Source organism: Conger conger, chromosome 2 (genome assembly GCF_963514075.1).
Source record: "Conger conger chromosome 2, fConCon1.1, whole genome shotgun sequence".
NCBI classification, from domain to species: Eukaryota; Metazoa; Chordata; class Actinopteri; order Anguilliformes; family Congridae; genus Conger; species Conger conger.
The window spans coordinates 45501291-45522367 of NC_083761.1; the positions used below are offsets into that span (position 1 = coordinate 45501291).

The 21077-nt window shown below is 43.7% G+C and overlaps 1 protein-coding gene across 2 annotated transcripts in view; it reads left to right on the top strand.

Annotated features, from left to right (window-relative positions):
- Positions 1-21077, top strand: part of plcl5 (phospholipase C like 5) — an 88755-nt gene that overhangs the window by 51347 nt on the left and 16331 nt on the right. For both annotated transcript variants that reach the window (XM_061222913.1, XM_061222914.1), the window contains 3 exons: positions 7271-9757; positions 14370-14573; positions 18973-19048. In XM_061222913.1, the coding sequence (XP_061078897.1) occupies positions 7271-9757; positions 14370-14573; positions 18973-19048 (2767 nt within the window). The remainder of the gene's footprint in view (positions 1-7270; positions 9758-14369; positions 14574-18972; positions 19049-21077) is intronic.

Below are 21077 nucleotides of genomic sequence, written 5' to 3' on the forward strand. Positions count from 1 at the left end.
CAGTCATAAAAGCTGTTAATTGTGTCTGCTGTGCATTCATGCGTTTAATTCAGTGTCTGTTTTTTATCTTAAGTCATAATGGAGAAGTAGAATGGAAGTGAAGCAGTGAAAATCAGTAATAGGGCAATTCCATGGTAACCAATGTTACAAATGCAGTATATCTGCTTGGTAAAGTCAAATAGAGCTTGATACGAGGCCGACGGGGTTATTTGCTCCTGATGGTTTTCGAAGCTTATATCAGTTTCTATTATGTAGCTGGATAGAACTTTATCACACAAATATCTGGCAGTTGTAACGTCTGTTACCATGGAATTGCTCAATATAAGAAAATTGAGTAAACTCACAAGGAAGCTATCTATAATATCATACATTTCCAGTCAGGAATGACATGCTTTTTCATCATAAAAGGTTTAGAAAACGGAGTTTTTTGTAGTGATTTAGACGTCTGGCTTGTTAGACTTCTATACCATGCTTTCCGAATGGGGCCGAAGAGAGAGGAAATATGTATAGGTAGACAAATATTCTTCCATGAGCAGGAAATGGAGACCACAAAACAGGAAGTCTCGCAGCCAAACAATGCAGAAAAGGGCAATGCAACTATAAATACTTCCAACAGGGGTGTTGTGTAATGTACCATTGTACTAAACCTCATATGATTCCTGGGCACCCCACAGTCTGCTCTGGCATAAATCCTGGATCAGGAGCTGGGAACCAATGTATTAGCACTACCTCGCACCCATTAAAACAAGCAACTGGCATGAAAGCTGTACATTTTCATTTTTATTTTCATTTAAATATGTATGTTTTTCTTGCTGCTGCTCATTCCGTCACCTTGTGGATTTACTGTTGCAAATCCTGGCCTATAGTCTTGTTTGGTCTGGTTTTAATATCATCACAGTGTTTGCTGCCTTCCCCTGTCAGCCGGCGTCATGTCACTGACGAAAATTAAATGCACCAAAAAGGTGATCAACAAAGTGTCGCCTGGAACAATGGAACTGTCACCGGCTTTGCCCTTTTGCTCCCGTCAACTTCCCTTTTTATTGAGCGCTTCTCCTCCAACCGGGCATTTCCGCTGTCCCCAAACAGAGGGAGCGGCGGTCGCCGTATCCACCTTTTTCCCAGAGCGTTAGCTTCTCGGAGACCCTTCGAGGAATGCACAGTAAGGTTCAGACGCATGGTCCTTTTCGACCCGCGCCGCGGTTCTATCTCTGCGACCCGTCGCCGCGGCGATGCGTGCCAAGGTCCAGATGGGCCAACCGCGTGCCCAGACTTCGCAAACAAAAGCGGGTGATTGCAGAACACCTCCGCAGGCTCCGCCTCACCGCCCTCTGTTACCGACGGACGGTGAGGAATGCGCCGGCTGTGAGTGGCTTAAACGGGATTAGTTCTGGAAGCCCCCGCCGGATAGTTTCCATTAGGAACAGCTTGCAGATTTTCCGGCCACTTAAAGTGACAGGCTCTGGTGAGTGAGTGTAGCCGGAGGCACCGGCGTAGCCCGTGAAACTGCTCTGAGGCTCCATGCTCCAGCACAGCTGTTCAAGACTCCACTTAGCTCTCCTTGAATATTATGGTGACCACACTTCTTTATGGGTCTGCATAAGGTCACAGCCTGCATATGAAAAAGCACACCAGTCATGCAATAAGGTCAGACAGGTCTTTAGACTGTTGGCCAGAATCGCAAAGCTGGTACATCTTGCATCATTTACAGTCGGTTATTATTGAAACATGAGATGTAGCGGCTACTGAGCGGGGTGATGTTTTGAAGTGAGGTTACTGGGAAATGGAGTGAAGTCAAGTGACTTCAAATTTGTACTCAAGAACAGTAGAGGATACAGCTCAGCCACTGATGTAACCTGTCATAAAACATTCAGTACATGGCAACATCAGTGACATTGCTAGCATCCCTAACCAACAAACAACAGTGGCGGCTCTGCTTGTTTGCATATATCACACAGGGAATTTAGCATTTCTTCAGTTTCTGGTGTAACTTTCTAATCAACTTGAAGTCTGACCTGAGGAGAAACCTGTTTAAAATGTCCCATTGTTCCCACAGCTCTTTATGGGTGGCGGGGTTCAGCCCTCTCCACCTTTGTGCCCTTGTGGCTGTGTAAGATTAGTACACAGAGAGGCCGGCAGCCTTCGCCACAAATAAAAATATATCAGTGTCTGTGTGTTTATATAGCCCTTTAGAGATGTTCTTGGACAGTCTCTTTGCTTGTGTAATGTACAAATAACTGAGCCTTTGACTTTTGAACCCTTTTGTCAGATTTTCCTTTCAAAGTCTGGGATGTGAACTGTGACGAACATTGCCCGTCATTCCAAATCATCATCATGTCTTACTGCTTCACGGGCTACATGATATGACTGAATAAGGCAAGAGCACTGTGGAATTAGATTTATGGCTTTGCAACCTATTTTTACATAGCTCTTTACACAAATATAAAATGGAATAATCTGTCAAATTCCATTTCACAACTGAATCTGGCAAAAAAGTCAGTTACTAAGATGAAGTTGAAGATGAAGTGAGTGCCACTAAGATGAAGTTATTCATCTCCAAGAAAAAGTTATTTGTGTCTCCAAGACGTTCATGTACATGCTCATTTATATTAACAGCTACTAGAAAAATAAAATAATATTATTTAGTGTACACCCAGTGGCTACTTTATTAGGAATTTATTAGACTTTTTGGTGTTCTGCTGTTCCGCTTCAATATCCACATTACCAAGGATGTCCAGTGTGCACTCAGTTAAAATGATTGTATATTACCTAGATAATTTGTATGTAAACAATCATGGATGAAAACCGGTAATTTTTCAGCTCAGAGTCATGGCTTGTTTATGTCTGAGCTGAAGGTGATTAAAATCCATGCGGGTTCACTTATTACGAGGAACTTCAACCCTAACCTTAGACCCTTGGTGTGCCCGCTAAAGGGCTTGTTTGGAAAGAAGTCTGGAAGCAATCTTCACAAAATCTTGGCTCCTTTGACTTTCCTGCACAGTCTGAAACATTGTTTCTTACAAGCAAGCACACACACCTGCGCACGCACACATCCTTGTGGCCTAGATTTAAGTTGAGGGCTCTCCTATATGTGCCATCTCTCCTTAAAAAGAACACACACACAAATCACATTTTGGCCATCCTCTGAAAAAGCTGATATTTGTGCAAATTAAGAGGGTGTGGCTGAAAGTGAAGGGGTTTGAAGATATGCAGAGAGCTGACTGTGACCTCGGAATTATGGTGGGTGGCATCAACAAGTACATTTGCGGTGAAGCAATGGTTTGGGGGTATGCAGAACATAGAGATGCAAAAGTATAAGCTCATTTTTTCTGTTCTGGGGCTCGACTCCTGGTGCATCCATCCTGCGCCCAATGGTGGCAGTAAGTGGGGCCTACTCAAAGAATGCTGCCCATGCCTCTCTTAGGGTTCACATGTGGCTTTAATGATGGTTTTTCTTGGATGGAAGGGGTGTTCTTAGGCCTCACGCAGCTGTGGAAGGGGTGTTCTCAGGACTCACACAGCTGTGCTAACAGCACAAATCCTGGAGACGATTCATGTTTTGCGATGCCTCAGTGGCTTTCCGGGCACTGCGGAGTACAGTAACTGTATGCAAATGTTCTGTACTTGTGAGAAAGATAATGAGGGCGATTAAATATTAATCTTGGCAGTTTCGTATTCCGGTGTCCCGGGTCAGTTGGAATCCCATGTGGTGTTAGTGGTCCCTGTGTGCATATGCCAGGAGCTTTTGCTGCATTTGGCTAATTTTGTAAAATTCTTGTTACCATTCTAGCCATTCAATTGAAACGCAAATGAAATTTGAATCAAAGTAAAATTCCGAATTTCCCCTCACCCCCCACACATGACTGTGGAAGGGTATGTATTATACTAATGTATTCTTATGTTCTTATTATCATTAAAGGTGCTCATCACAAATGCTGTCTGATCCCTAAAGCCTGGACATCACAGTTTACAATTCTGGCTTTGTCATTAGAGAAGTACACAACTGACTTTGTCCCCAGGGAATATTGTAGGTTTACATTTGTAAGGGTTCTGAAGGTTTCCATTGAATTAGCTCCTTCCTACAGTCCATCGTGTGCTCAACCGGTTAACAGCTGTTAATACGAACTGCATTCATTTTGTTACATGAGTAATGAATACAGGTAGATAGGTAGATGAAAAATAATATTTTCAGGTAGGTAGCTAGATTCTTACCCTTTACAGAAAATAGTACTTTTACTGAGCATATCCTCTGAGAATTTAAAGAAATAAGAATGTCAATGTAAACAGGTCAGGTACAGTTTTATGTCACCTTGCATAATATCATTTACCATGGGAAGTAGATTCTGTTTTCTAGTTTCAAGGGCAAGGAATACTTGCAGTGTACACCAGGTTACCTTTCCCACTCAGCACAATTTCCTATTCATGAAATTCAGTGTGGATAATCAAGTTTACCCTTTATTCGGTATTTATTAGACTTATTCTTTAGACTTATTGGTCTTCTGCTACTATAGCCTATCCACTTGTAATGTGTGGTTATTTACATTACTGTCACCTTCCTGTCAGCTTTGACCAGTCTGGCCCTTTTCCTCTGACCTCTCCCATTAACAATGCGTTTTTTCTGGTGCTCACTAGATTTTTTTTTAGACTGTTGTGCATCACCAGTAAAGGTGGTGTGTGCGTGGGTGGGATGTTGGGGTCATGTAAATTTGTGGACATAAATTTGGAAATAATTTGGGAACCCCTGAACTAATGCACTGTATTCCATGAAATGAATAACATTATAATAATTTTGTATTTTCATACGTAAATACATGGAATACCTATTAAAGATACTGTTACATATCTTGAAAATGCAAAGAAATGATTTTAACTTTTTGAACTGAAACCTGTAATTGGTAGATGGGACCTTTTGCTTAATAGGCCCATATGTTTGCTCTGTTGGGGGGATTGTCGTTTTGATGGAGTATGTGAGAAGTGCTGTCCTACTGAACTGGTGAAGGTTCTATATTTTTGTCTGGTTACTTGTTTTTCCCAACCCTTTATCCTGTTTTTGCCTCTTGTGCCTATTTTTTCATTTAGTTCTGTTAAATAAACTTATTTTTATGCCTCAACCTGCCCCTACTTCATGGTTTCCTGTACCATGTCTCAGCCATCTAGTACAACATCCAATACTTTTTGTCCTGAGGACTGTTTGCTGCACTGTTCCGGGGGAAATTGTGATGGAAAAAGATGACATTGCTCATGCTGTTATTGAAAATGGATATTTATTGTCAATGTGGATAATAAATTATTCAGGCGTTATTCACCATACAAACTGAAGTCACTCAAATCAGCGTGTGAGTCCTAAATGCTGAATCAGTGTTAGGTGAGTAAGTGCTGTTTAGAAATCTATCGGCAGATTTATTCAGAGAGATCCGTTAACCTTGTGTTTTATTCATGATATTTAGAGCTCATATACTGGGCTATGCTGGGCAGCTCATACTGTTTAGGCTCTGTTCTAGTGCATGGATGGACCCCGTGGTTTGGTATCCAATCCACAGAGGGTCTCAGTTGGCCAGAATGACTGCACCTGATTGGGTGCCAGCAAGTTTTTCAATTGAGCTGTGTATGAAATGTCTTCCTCTGACATCTCTGTATGAACCCGACTTGCAAACTGAAACATGATAAGAACTGGCGGCTGGCTGTGCATGCTTTCGAGGAGAGTTCATGTCTACAGTATCCCATATTGACCATAGTGGATCCAATACAGTGTAATCATGATCAGGCATTGTGGGGAGAAGAACAGGGGTAAAGCATTAAATATACTGCTAGCTTTTTACCGTTTTATTTACAATAGATGGTTCAAGGTTCTCGCACTGTTTGAATATGCTGCAACTTTCCACCCAACAGTACTTACCCAATTAATTCCCGTTTGTCTGTATGGTGTCTTTGTGATCACGGCTCTGTAAAATATGAATGAAACTGAAATAAACAAATGAAACTGAATTCATTTTGGGGTTTTATTTTCTCCAGGTGTGAAGGCCAATTGCACAATTAACACTTTCAACACTGCTTTCCATGAAACATCTGTGAAGTTAAATTCTGAAAGCTTGTGCATACACACATGCAGTACAAACGTCACTTTAACATGGATTCATGAAACATGAAACATGTCTTCCAGCCTTTTCACATCATCTACATACTGGGAATACCCCGCTGTTCACAGTTTCATATTGGCATCTTTTCTGTGTCTCTCAGGAACTCTAGCGTAGGTCAGCGCCTGAAAGAGGGGTCGAATAAAAGAAGGATAGCAACTAATGGCTGTGATCTTCTATTTGAAGCGTCCCCACTGTGCTGCTTCATGCTGGCAGCTCTGGCAGAGATCCTGTGGGTGTTCTCTCCTCTCATGCAGAACCCCAATTGCTTCTCGATGCCGGTTTTAGAAGAGTCAGTGTGCCAAGAATCATAGTGGGGGTAGTATCTCATGCCAGGGAAGTGCTTCTCGAATCCATTGACATGGACTGGTACAGTTAATATGACAGGGAATAACAACAACAACAGCAGCAGCAATAGCATCACATTGTTGTCCAGTCCCTTGTTTTGTCATGGACTAGTTTTCATTTATAATATAATATCTTGTGTAGCATGTCTGTAAACCAAATGCTCAGTTCTGTGAGAATAATGATGAGGTCTGAGCACTTTATAAGGTTGACCTATACAAAAGCTTGTTAATACATATATTTTATCTGCCAATCATGTGGCAGCAGCTAAGGGTATAAAAGCATGCAGACACGGTTAAGAGGTTCCACTGTTTTTCAGGCCAAATGACAGAATGGGGAATAAATGTGATCTAAGTTTGGAATGATTGTTGGTGCCAGACCGGGTAGAAAGGCCTTGTTAAAGAAGGAGGTCAGAGGAGAAGGGCCAGACTGCTGCCAGGAAGGTGACAATAATGCAAATAACCACACATTAGACAGTTGTATGCAGAAGAGGTTTGCAGCACTGAGAAACATTTTTGAGTTGGGATAAGAGCTACAGTTTACATAGATTGTGGAGAAGTATACTGCATCAGAATATAGTTGTTTTGTAATAACCACCATCATCTGTATATATTGTATTGTCTGGTTGCTCAGTGTGTATTCATGCAAACATTCATGTCTGTCATCTGCTGCTTTGTTTTTTAATATAGCCACTCTGGGCATTATGTACATTATGCTTCCGTAGAGATGTAGATGCAGTGTGTGCAAGCAGAGTATGATCTATAAGGGCTTTCCGTCTCTCCTTCACTTTGCAGGATGGCTCCAAGCAGAAGCAAGTGCGGAAGAAGACGGTGTCGTTCAGCACCATGCCGAACGACCGCACGATCAACAGCACTGCGGCCTGCATGGCCTTCATGATGGAGGGCTGCGAGATGAAGAAGGTGCGCTCCAATTCGCGCATGTACAACCGCTACTTTGTGCTGGACTCGGACATGCGCTGGCTGCGCTGGGAGCCCTCTAAGAAGGACTCCGAGAAGGCCAAACTGGAGATCAAGAGCATTAAGGAGGTACGGCTGGGAAAGAAGACCCCTGTGCTGCGTAGCAACGGCCTCTCTGACCAGTTTCCAGAGGAGTGTGCGTTCTCCATCATCTACGGGGACAACTATGAGTCCCTGGACCTGGTGGCCAGTACAGCTGATGTGGTCAACACATGGGTGATGGGCCTTCGCTACCTGGTCTCCTATGGTAGGCATACAGTGGGCATTGTCGAACCCAGCCAGCCTAGCTTAAGGACCTCTTGGATTGGTTCGGTGTTTGAGGTAGCCGATTTGCAGAAAGAGGGACACATCGACCTGTCCATAGCCACCCAAATCATAAGGGGACTGAACCCTGGCATGAAGGCATCACGAATAGAGCTGAAGTTCAAGGAACTTCAGAAAACAAAAGATCAGTGCAGGGAGGAGATAACCATTGACACGTTCACCGAAGCCTACAGTGAGCTGTGCACACGCCCAGAGATCTTTTTTCTTTTAGTGCAGTTCTCCAGCAATAAGGAGTACCTGGACTGCAAAGACCTGATGCTCTTTGTGGAGGTGGAGCAAGGAATGGAAGGGGTGACGGAGGATATGTGCATGGAGATTGTCCGTAAGTTCGAGCCATCCTCGGAGGGCAAGGAACGGGGATACCTATCTATTGATGGCTTTACGCACTACCTCCTCTCATCCAAGTGCCACATCTTCGACCCTCAGCACAAACGAGTCTGCCAGGACATGACGCAGCCTCTCTCCCACTATTATATCAACTCTTCGCACAATGCATCCCTCCTGGAGGACCACTTCTGGGGCTCCTCAGATATCAATGGCTACATTAGGGCACTGAAGATGGGCTGCCGGAGCCTTGAGGTGGTGGTCTGGGATGGCCCGGACAATGAGCCCCACATCTACGTGGGAAGCTCCATCGCCTCTCAGGTGGCCTTCTGCAAGGTCCTGGATGTCATCAATCAGTATGCTTTTGAGAACTCGGAGTATCCCCTCATCCTCTGCCTGGTAACTCACTGCTGCATTCTACAGCAGAAGGTCATGGCACAGCACCTGAAGAAGATCCTTGGGGACAAACTGTTTGTGGACTTCCCTAACTCTGAAGAACATTACCTACCTTGCCCTGAGAAGCTGAAAGGAAAGGTCCTTCTGAAAGGTAAGCGGTTGCCCTATAACTGCCCTGATTCTGAAGGAGATGTTACTGATGAAGATGAGGGCATGGAGATGGCGAGGAGGGTAGGGGCAGAGGAGAACGACCAGCTTAACGGGATCGGATCCAGGCGGCTGAGGTTGTGCAAAGAGCTCTCCGATCTGGTCTCCCTCTGCAGGTCAGTGCAGTTCAAAGACTTTGAGTCGTCAAAGAGATACCAGAATTACTCTGAAATGTGCTCTTTCAATGAGGTTGATGCTAACAGATTTGCCAATGAATACCCAGAGGACTTTGTGTGCTACAACAAGAGGTTCCTTTCTAGGGTCTTCCCCAGCCCCATGCGTATTGATGCCAGCAACATGAATCCTCAGGACTTTTGGAAGTGCGGATGTCAGATTGTAGCTATGAATTTCCAGACACCTGGTCTGATGATGGACCTCAACTTAGGATGGTTCCGGCAGAATGGAAACTGTGGTTATGTTCTCCGGCCTGCCATCATGAGAGAGGAGGTGTCGTATTTCAGTGCCAATGCCCGGGACTCCTTGCCGGGTGTTTCCGCCCAGCTACTGCACATTAAGCTTATTAGTGGGCAGAACTTGCCCAAGCCAAAGGGGTCAGCTGCCAAGGGGGATGTAGTGGAACCCTACATATATGTGGAGATCCATGGAATCCCTGCTGACTGTGCTGAGCAAAGGACTAAGACTGTATCCCAGAATGGGGACAACCCGATATTTGATGAGAGCTTTGAGTTCCAGATCAACCTTCCCGAGCTAGCAGTGCTGCGCTTCGTGGTACTGGATGATGACTACATCGGGGATGAGTTCATTGGCCAGTACACCATCCCCTTTGAGTGTCTACAGCCTGGATACCGCCATGTTCCCTTGCAGTCTTTAACTGGAGAGTTTCTGCTGAACACCACTCTCTTTGTGCACATCGCCATCACCAACCGGCGAGGTGGGGGCAAATGTCAGAAACGAGGACTTTCAGTAAGGAAGGGCAGGAAGGCCCGCGAGTACACATCCACAAAAACTACTGGGATCAAGGCGGTAGACGAGCTCTTCAGGGCATCCACTCAACCCCTGCGAGAAGCCACGGACCTCAGAGAAAACGTGCAGGTACTGAACAAGCCACCTTTCTTGTTTCAATAAATCAGTCAAAATAAAAATGAAATGTGCAATGGCTAAAGGTTAAAACATACGTGACAGAATTCTGATTTCAATAACAGTCTTGCAGCATTATTGCATATGTTGGCCGTACACTTGCTGTTAAAATCTGAAAGCATTTAGGAACAAGAATGCTTGCTCACAAATGAGAGGTTTTATTGCATAAGTAAAATGGCAATAAAAATAGAAGCTGGAGAAGGAACTTGTTATAATTATTTCTTAAGGGTGCACTTAAAATGTGTAAACAGTAGCAGATCAGGGGGTCATCTTTTTAAGGCTCATACTATAATTTTCTGTTTAAATTTTTCTGTCAGTGGCTTGAGATTGATTTGTATCACTAATTGCTGCATACAATACTGACATATTATTAAAGATAAGGCAATGGTGCTTTCCACATTTGACAATTATGAAAAGAGTTCTCAGCTCTGGGTTGCCAGGTTGTCAAATACCATTTTTCTCTCATTTCAATATGTCGAATTCCCTCAGCTAGCTTACATAGGGAGGGAACTATTGCATGTTACCCTCTATTATTTGCGCTTACTGTGCATTGCTTTGGATGAAAGTGTCTGCAAAATAAATTTAATGTAATGCAATTATTTCTCTTTACACTTGAATGATAAGCAATGGAACTACTTGTCATATTTGTTGAGTGTTTAATGAAAGCCTTCGCCACTGTATGCTATGTAGCAGACCAGTAACCTTGAAATACACAGTTTTATTTTTGTATTTATTATCAAAGATTTGGCTTCAGTGAACCATTTGAGGAAATGATAAATCCCACCAGCCCTTGATGTTTTTATAGGCTTTTATAGCTGAATACAATGCCTCTTTCTCCTTTTTTCTCAGAATAAATCCATTTGTTTCCTGTAATGAATGCATAATTAATATTTTGCCCCAGGCCAGAATCATATTAAAACAGAAGATGCTGAATAAATTAATGTTTTATTTTATGTAATAATGTTCTACAGCAACTCAATAGCATGCAGTAGTGCACACAGCTGGTCCTTTCTTTGTGTTTGCTTGTTTGTTTATTGTTGTTTGTTCATCATGCACCATGAGAACTGCTAGCCATTACTTTTTTGCATTGTGATGAAGCCTGGCATTAGGTTATCATTGGATATGAGAGTTGATTATAGTCTGTTGCTGTATAAAGAAAATAGAAAATCTTGACTGTTGTACTGCCAAGACTGATAAAGAGTTTCCTGTTGGATTTAGGGCTGAGGGATTCTGGAAAGCTTATCAGTACTTCTGTTCAATTCAACGCATTGTAAGTGGTTGTAACGTCACTACAGAAGCTACAAAATGAGAGGTTCTAGTGATGAATTTTTTGGCTTGAAGTCATTCTTGCCCTACTATTTTTATGATAATAAAAATGCATTTTTCCTTTTCTAGAGTTTAAAGTCTCCCTGTCTGTGAAAAAATGTTCTCATGTTCTCATATTTCGCTTATCCCTATAACACCATGGGCCGGTTTCATGGACTCCTGATTAAGCTTAGTCCTGAACTAAATGGGAGTTTTGAATGGAAAATTTACATTCAAAATTTAATTTAGTTTCGGACTAGGCTTAATTTGTGTCTGACCTGCCTCATATGTATGCAATATGAGCCCCTATATCATCACCAAATTGACTGTAATCCCCCCCAAAAACTATTTTTGATACTTGTTTTACACCACCCATGTACCAGCCAATCACATGAAAGTATTTTGCACATCATTTTTCTATGTTCTGACTTGGCTGCTCTAATTGAGTCAAATGCATTTCTGAGGAAACAATTTGATAAAATTCAACAATTTAATGTGACATTTTCTGTAAACATTTAGGTTATTATAGAACACGTATGTACAATGACAAATTGGCATATGTTTGCTAAACAGGAAGCTGTTGTTCATGGCGTGTGTTGAATTATTAGTCTGCTTTAAAAATAGGTAGCTCATAAACTAGACCTCATCAGCGTTGCAGATCGTGAGATTGTAACAGCCAGGGCTCTGGGCTATCGCCGACCACAGAATTTGTGAGAATAAAGCAGAAAGAAAAGCCTATTAATGTGTGCGGGTGCCCACGGCAACCTCCTCTAGCCACAGCCTCTGCCACATAATCAAACGTTAATCTAATAAAGCGAACAAGTAAGTAAATGAGTGAGTGAAGTGAAGAGGAGGCCTGGGGGGAGAGGGGAGTGAAATTAGATTCTTATGGCAGGGCTCATCTGCCAGTTCTCCCCTCCTCCTCTTCCTACGGCCGTGGGGGAGGCCAGAGCAGGAGTCTTGAGAAGTGTCGGCACCTCTGACTCCCCGCCTTTCTGCAGCAGGGTCGCCCGGGCCGAGAGCGGTGTCCGGGGGGAGAGCCTGGGGTTATCCGCGGCATTTCAGCTTTCATAAAGCAGCTGTCGTCGGGGGAGTGGAAAGGTTGTTGAGAAGGGACATGCCGTGAGACCGTGAGTCTCCTCTGTGGTCTTGGCCACTTGGAGAGCTGAATTGAGGATGTGGATTAAGGAAATGCACTCTGAGAGAGAGAGGCATTATTACAGCTCATTTCCATTGCACAAATGGCTTTGAGCACAATAAGCCTTTATTGCCTGCGTTTTTACGCTTTCCTCTTTTCTTAACACTGAGATTTTGGCTGGGGAAAAAAACACATTGATCTCTTTAGTTGAAAGAGAGAGTTTAGTGGGAAAGGGGCAGAATGTGGATGGCAGTTGATTAGGACTAATATGGTTTTTCATTGCCATATGTAGTCCTGCCTGAGAAATGTGCAAAATAGGATGAGAGAGAAAGAGAAGTAGCCTGCCGTCGCTCCCCAGGTTAGCATGTTAAGCTAGCCCCTCCTTCGTCTCTTTAATTGAAACATTAGGAACGGAGGGGGGAGGAAGGAGGTACGCAATCTCACAAACATGGCAAAAAGCTTAATTAAAAACACTACTCTCTAAGGCATACGTTTCTCATGCAGCCCAGCGATTCTGCGGTTCCGTGCGGAATCCGAGCCAGCTCTGCCTCTTGCCTTGATTCTCCCATTACAAACCTGAAAAACAAACTGAGGTCAGAGAGAGAGCGTCGAGTTCCTCTGGCTTCTCCGGGGAGTTTGGATATGAGGTGCTGCCGTTTGGCTGCGCGTCTGCAGCGCCGCATACAAATCCCTGCGTTCGCCAGCTCCCCCTTTCTTTCCTGCAAGGTCAGGGCCCAGGATAACGCCATCTTCACATAATAGACCCTTTCTCTGGGACTGGGGCTCCCAGTGTGAGATTGTCCCTTTCCCACGCTGTGTGGAAGGTTTCCCAAGCAAAGTCCCAAAATTTGGTCTCTCTTTCTCGCTTTTTTTTTTCTTACCTCTGTCTTTTGGCGGAGGCAGTGGAAGGTACTGTGTGTGTTGGAGCTGAAAGGAAGTGCCTGAATCAAGGCTTGATTCCCCCGCTGTGGGAACGGCAGTGCTGGAGGTGCCGGGGGAATTCAAGGTTTTACGATCTGATGTAAGGGAGTTTTTGAAGAAAGGCCAAGGTCGCAATCATGCCTTCGCAACGCTTTGATGGATCCTCTCTTTCTGTGAATGAGGCTGGTGATGATTCTACTGGGCCTGTAACCCATAATCCGCATCAGACCTCCGAAAGGGAAGAAGGTCAAACTTAACTAGTGTGTTTCTAATGCTGGCATATTCAGCATTTTGTTCAGTGATGAATTTGATCAATTTTGTTCTGCAAGAAATTATGGTTATTAAGCCACTGTTTACATTTTCATATTTGAAAAGCAGTTACTGAACATGTCCTGAACTGTGATGTCAAAATTGAGGTACATCGAATCAAGATTTTTGTGTACCGTTATACCTGTACTGGTTACCTTTTCAGCCCAGTCTGGATTTTTCACATATTTTATAACATATTTTCTAGTAGTTTTAAGCTTAAGTAAGCCTATATGTATTTGGAATAACTAAAATAAGGTTAAAAACACTAACAATTTTAACCTGACTCATTTGACCTAGCAAGTCAGGTTAAAATTATTATTATTAGATCAAATTTGTATAGCGTCATGAGATCGAAAATTCACAAAATTAAGGAACATTTCCAAATTTACCGGAAAATTCCCTCCCTTTGTGACGAGTACATGTTTCACGCATCCGATGCAGTCGGGATGCCCATGCCCATTTGATGCTGTGAGGATTTGATTCAGGGCCTTTGGACCTATTGCTTCATATTGCTTCTGTACCTGAATGGACTATTCGTGAGATGCACCTCTGTAGTTGCTGGTTATGCAGTGAATATGGTATTGACTCCAGAATGCTCAAAAATGAATGTGCGCATGCAGCGACCATGTGTTTGCTGAATCAGTCTTTACACAGCTCAGGTTACTATTAGCAGGGTAATTGAACAATACCTCCTCTATTCTTCAATTCATTGGCCGAAAACTCAAATTCAATTTTATCTGTATAGCACTTTTCACAAACTGTCCCAAAGACGCTTGACAGAGTAAAAAAAAAAGAAGAGAAATACCAGCCCCAATCCCCCAAATAGCAAACGTAGAAAACAACTCCCTAATGGGGAGAAAACCCCTCAAACTGATCTTGTCTTTGTTTTCCCAGAATGCTTTGGTGTCCTTCAAGGAGCTGTGTGGCTTGACCCCCGCCGCCAACATGAAGCAGTGCATCCTGACCGTGTCCACCTGGCTCCTGAACAGCGAGCGGGCTCTCCAAGTCACCGTCAATCTCAGTGAGGCCTACCCCACCATGGAGGCCCAAGGCCCCGTTCCTGAGCTACTGCGCAAGGTCCTCACTGCCTACGACACGGTGCGCACCCAGCTCCCTCCCACCAAACGCCCACACCTACACCCTCCCCACACAGAGCCTACTGTTCATGCTGGATTTCACCGCAAAAAGCTGAACTCTTTGTATGAATCCATCCATTTCGCAAACTCATGTAATAACAGCTTGTCTCTTTAAACTTGCTGTTAAAATGACCAAGTAGAGAAGCCTCTGATATCGTTACTGAATTTGACATTTGCTGTTGCTGAAAGTCAAATGTAATAAAATTAAAAGCAGATGCTTAAGCGTAGACTGGCACATAATGTACCTCAATTTCAGGGTGTTAAAATGTTTCGCTCTAAGCCCAGGGCCACACGTGGTTTTGTGTTAAATTCAATAGCTCTGTTCTGCAGTGGAGCGCTTTATGAGATTGCGTGTCCTGTGTGTTGGGGGAATGTATGCAGTCATTTATCTCACAGCTGGGATATCGTTTAAATGAACATCTCATTAGGGCACTTCTTCAGCACAAAGGTGCTAGTGCTTTTGAAAAGTGTTTATGTGCCCTGAGGCAAAATGCAGGAGAGCAGCAGAGAGGGAGGGGGAGGGAGAGGGAAAAAGAGACTGAGAGTGAATGAGTGTGCAAGAATTAGTGTGAGTGAGTGTGTGAGTGAGAGTGTGTGACTGAGAGTGAATGTGTGTGAGAGTGTGAGAGTGAGTGTGAGAGTGAACGTGTGAGTGTGAGAGAATGAGAGTGAGTGTGAGAGTGAGTGTGAGAGAGTGAATGTGTGAATGTGAGAGAATGAGAGTGTGAGAGTGAGTGTGTGAGTGAGAGTGTGAGTGTGAGTGTGAGTGTGTGAGTGTGAGAGAATGAGTGTGTGTGAGAGTGTGAGAGTGAATGTGAGAGAATGTGTGAAAGTGAGTGTGTGTGCAAGAGAGTGTTACAATCTGCAGCATAAAGTTGGCCCTTCCGTTTTGACCCAATTGAGGCAGGTCACTGAACGACTGAACATTAACTTATTTGGCTCCACTTATTCTTTTCAGTTAGAAACTGAGTACAGGGTCCTAATGTGACAGGCTTTTTACTGATGCTGAAAAACATTATTCGTAAGACCTTCGTAAAACCATAGTAGACACAGAATGGAATTTGAGTGAGTTTGCTAGCTTTCCAGTCACAAGTGACAACTGAGATGAAGTCAGTATGGCCTGGAGTTATGCCAGAGCCATAACTCCTAAGAAGGGCAGACAGGGAAATCACCCATCCAGACATTTGTTACTAGCATGTTTTTGTAGTTCAGCTTTGTTTAATATTCAGCGGACATGAGAGGATGTCTTAGACCCCGCACCGGTATTGGACTTGCCAAACTGAGGAACACATCCTCTGCACTTTATGTCTATAGTTGTTATAGTCGTGTCCAATTAGCCCAGGCCAAAATCACCCCATGACATTCTGTGACAGCAGCACACACTGCTGACCTGCTGAATGCATTGGGAACACGACGTTTGCGTGACTAAAACTGAGTAAGCCCCCAGTGCTGGCACAGACAGTTCCACCAAACCAAACTGGCAAATGAGCTGGATGAAGGATACAGAAACATGGCTTCCACTTCCTCTCTGCCAAACGGTGTTAATGGTTAATCATTTATGCTGCACCATCGTGGGAATTAAATGGTGAATATTTTCCCATTTAGTTGAGAACTCACAAGGAGAGAAATAAGAAGAACGAGATTAAATGAGAGGAAATGGCCTCCTGGTGAGAGGAGATTGCAGTGGGGGGGTGGGGGGGGGCAGAGGAGCGGGGAAGTGCGAGGCCAGACGGACGCTGCAGCCCTCTTTCTTCTTGCTTCCTGCCAGAATCACATCCTTAGTAGCTGATCATTTCAGTCTTTCTTCTGCCAGGAATGAGCTCATACTAACAGCCTGGCCCTCTGTGTGTGTGTGTGTGTGTGTGTGTGTACGTGTGCGCATGTGTGTGCCCATGTGTTTGTGCTTTTGTGTGACTGCATGTGTATTTGTGTCTGTGTGTACATGTCATAGTGTCGTGTGTGTATTTCTGTCCATCTGTGTGTTTGTGTCTATATGTACGTGTATGGTATACACAGTAGTGTGCAAAAGTGTGGGCACCCCTGGTCAAAAAGCCTCATCTAATTAATATCTAAGTGAACAGAAGAGAACCTGACCTCTGATTGGTACAGAGTTAAACATTACACATTTCTTCACATTTTAAAGCAAGATTACTTTTCATATAACATTTTTACAGTTTCAAAATTATAAAGAATGGAAAAAGGCCCCGTGCAAAAGTTTGGGAACCCTCCTCGGGCAACTATAACAGCTTGTAAACGCTTCCTGTAGAGAGTCTTTCAATTCTCACTCTTGGAATTTTCCCCATTCTTCCAAGCAGAACGCCTCTAGCTTTGAAATATTCTTCGGCCTCCTTGCATGTATGGCATGTTTGAGATCTCTCCACAGATTTTCAATAATATTTAAGTCTGAGGACTGTGATGGCCATTCATCCATATTTTCTGGAGGTACTTCATGGTTGATTTCGAAGTATGCTTTGGATCATTGTCTTGCTGGAATACCAAACCTCTCCAACTTGACTGACCTTTGTACATTAGCCTCTAGAATTTCTTGATATTTGGTGAAATCCATTCTGCCTTTCACTCGCACAATATTTCCTGTGCTCCCAGCTGCCACAAAGCCCCAAAGCATAATGGATCTACCTCAATGCTTCACAGCTGGCAAAATGTTCTTCTCTACAAAGGCTTCACCCTTTGTTCTCAAAACATACCTTCTTTGGTGGTGGCCAAAAAGTTAAATGTTGGTTCCGTCAGTCCAAAGCACATTGTTCCAAAAGTCTTTGTTCAGGCTTCTCAGTGTTTTCTTCCGCATATTTCAGAGGCTTAATTTTGTGTTGAGATCGTTCTTTTTGGCAACTCTGCCATGTAGATCTTTGTTGTTTAAGGTACATTCTATTGTTGTCCTGTGAACAGTTAGACCTGTGTTTGTTACTCTTCCTTGTAGCTCTTTTGCAGTGATGTGTGGGTTCTTCTGAGCATGGTGTCATCAGATCTTGGGCCATTCTATCTGAAATCTTTCTTGGTCTTCCATAACTTGCCGATTTATCTTCCATTTTCTAATAATGTTTGTGACAGTGGAAATAGGTAGTTTGAAACATTGAGAGTTTTTGTAGCTTTGAAAGCTTTTTTCTTCATTCTGAAATCCTTGGACTGTTTGGAACCCATGGATGTTAACACCAGACATGGACGTACTTCAGAATAAAAAGTTATTTGAAGCCCTAACAAGTAAATTACCTGGGTCTAAGCCTTAGTAATCATCTTTTTAAAAGGTAACAAAGAATAATCCAAAAGGGTTCCCAAACTTTTGCACAGGGCCCTTTTCCTACAAACAGTAATAAATGGAAATAAAAAAGGTTTGCTTTTGATCACGTACAGATTCATTGTAACAGACATTTAAACCAGGGGTGCCCAAATTTTTGTACCCCACTGTATACTGTATGTATATGTGTGTTTGTGTATTCTGTACATGTGTGTGTAATTACATAGCATCTTTATGTACAGTATATGTACAGTATGCATATATGTGCATGCATGTGTGTGTACTTAAGCGAGTTTGCTTATGTTATGTCCATGTTTATATGTGAGCAGGAGTGTGTGCGTGTGTACAGGCTGTGGTTACATTAAAGACTTCTTCATGGCCTGTCAGTCACAGTCCCCTCTGTCAAGACTGATGAAAGGATGGGAATAGAAGGGAGCAACATCCTATGTTCATTCAGCTTTTGTAAACATGTCAAGCTTAGTTACAAGACTGATGTGTGTCCAGGTAATTCAGACCGTGCCATATGGGGCGGGGGGGGGGGTGTCTGAGATGAGGCCCACTGCCTGCTTTTCCCTTTCTCAAACAGTTAGCCAAGTGGAAACTAGCCACCACAGATTTGTAGCATGTTGCCTGTGTGACAGAATCTTGCTCAAGTCCAGCTATGCCAGAGCTTGACTAGCTTGAAAATTGAGCTGGTCATAAGCTGGCCAGGCTGGGTATGAGCTGGTCATGAGCTGGTCAACCAGCTAGTGCTGGTAGCTTGTCTCAGCTGGTACTGTAGCTAGTCAACCAGCTACCAGCTGTTTCGAAGCATAGCTTCAGCTGGTCAAACCGTGTCAAGCCGGGGGTGGTCTGAACTGGCCAACTGGCTAAAGTGTGTTGAGCTGGATATACAAAAGAAAACAACTTTCAAAGTTGGCAGTATTGAAAAGCTTTGTAAAGGCTTCAGAATGGCTCTGCATTTTGTTGTGGAAGAGGCCCCACTGTCCTGGCTGACTGTAACGTAACAGCAAGGACGCCTGGAGGCCGGATCATGTCTTGATGAGAAGCAGCTGATTTGCACCAATTTGTTCTGATATCCTCTGCCTGCATTTTCCCCCTTGCGCAGATGATCCAGACAAGCCGCACGCTGATCGACTCTGCCGATGCCGTCTACGCCAAGATCATGCAAGCACAACGAGCAGGTGAGTCCTGAGTCACTGTGTTGGAACACAAAAACACACAAAAGTGTTGGAAAGTTATTACCCTTAAGGCCACTATAGTTCCACCATGGCCACTGTTAGCATTACCTGCACTCCATGCTGTTAAATTCCAGATCTGCACAAAAACACTGTTACCTACATGTACCTAGGAAAAAAAACGACATAATGGAGCAACTGTGCAGTTGTGGCCTTTAAGGATATTGAGAGCATACTGTCTTAGCCATCCTGTCATTGGGCCTCATGCAAGAACATAGATTTCTCTTTACTTTTTTCATACGAAGGGGTTGTACAAGTGTACCGTGTCAGATTTGAACTTCAGAAAACTGAAGGGGTGAACCCCTCTTCACACATATAAAATGGAGTCTTTCTTTAGTTAGTTTTTGAGTTGGAAGTTGGCAAGTCCTGCACCTTGGTCTGGCAATCTACATTTTATCCCTCATCATATTACAATATTTGGCTGTCTTCTGTATAGTCGGTCACAACTATATTACGGCATCTCTGCTTTGAGGCTATTTGAGCTCAGCAACCTCCACGGACTTCACTCTCCAGCCGTCTGACAGTGGGAAATTGAGCTCTCGGTTTGCCAGCGTGGCTGTCCGGAGGTAATCAAGTTAGCGGTAGCGGCTGAAAAAAAGGCAGAAGAAAATGACCACGGAGAAAGGCTGAAGAATGAATAGCCTAACTGATAAGACGAATGTGGAGACAAAGACCAAGTGAGCTAAAAAGCACTAATGACATTAACTGCAGCTGTGAAAGATCCTTTATTAGCTTTTAAAAAAACACGCAGATTGTTTCAAAGGATGCTGGACAAAAAGATCCAGGTCTCACCGTGTAGCAATAATTGAACGTAACGAGACAAATTGTACAAAATGTCTCTAGCCTGGAAGGGCAATGACTGTCTTCCTATTCACCGCAGTGTTCCTAGCTCTAATTACTAAGCACATGGACCCTCCTTCTCCAATTGCTGTCATTTGCATTTTTGCAGGTGCTCGCAATATCACAGCTCGTACATACAGTGCAGTCCGTATGTTCTTTCGGGTCTGTACTCATGCACATTGGATTTGAAAATCTATGAATAATGATGTTAAAATGCAGTCTGTCACCTTTAATTTGGTAGGGTATTTACATCCATATTGGGTGATCTCTGTTGGAATTACATCCATTTTTATACATACCCCATTTTGGGGGACCAAAATTAATTGGACAGTTGGCTTCTCAACCGTTTCTGATTAGTCAGGTGTATTCAGAAGCTTCCTTAGTTCAGGTATACGAAAGCTGTTCTTGAAAAAGTCTATTCTTGAAGAAATCTATTCTTGATTCTCGGCTTTATGAATGTACATACCATCAATGTAAAGGTGACAGTCTGCATTTTAACCTCATGATTCATTGCCTCATTTCAAATCCAATGTGCTGGAGTACAGAGCCAAAAGAACAGAAATTGTACCACTGTCTAAATACTTACAGACTGCACTGTATCATAATCACACACAGCCGCACATACATATACATAAACACGCTGATTCCAGTAATTGCGTGATGTCAGGATCACAAACACTTGCAGCCTCCAGGACTAATTCTGTGAGGATGCCTTGACATGCGATGTTGTGATGATGCCCTGGAGGGAGCAGCAGACGGCGTTGGCAGGTTAGCACATGCCCTCGCTAAGTGCCTGGGAGAGAGCAAGCAAGGAGGCCCCTAGTGAGCAGAAGACAGCAGGCCAAGCTCTTCCCAACCCTCTGCAGGCCTGCCACTTTGCCATGGCCCCTGTCGTGCCCCTGTCCACAGTTTCGTCCCTGTCCCATGGCTCCCAGAACACCCGCCTGCCCGCCGCCCAGCTGCTGGGTCAGACGAGCAGCCAGGGAATGTGGAGATAGTGCAGCTGGCCTATTCGCTGAAGTATCCAGTAGCTTGTCCACACTTGTCGCGGGAGCCGGCAGCTGCATCAATGTCAGCGTTGGGTTGTCACAGCGGATTGTGTAACCGGGAGGCTTTGGAGCCGGCAGCTGGGACA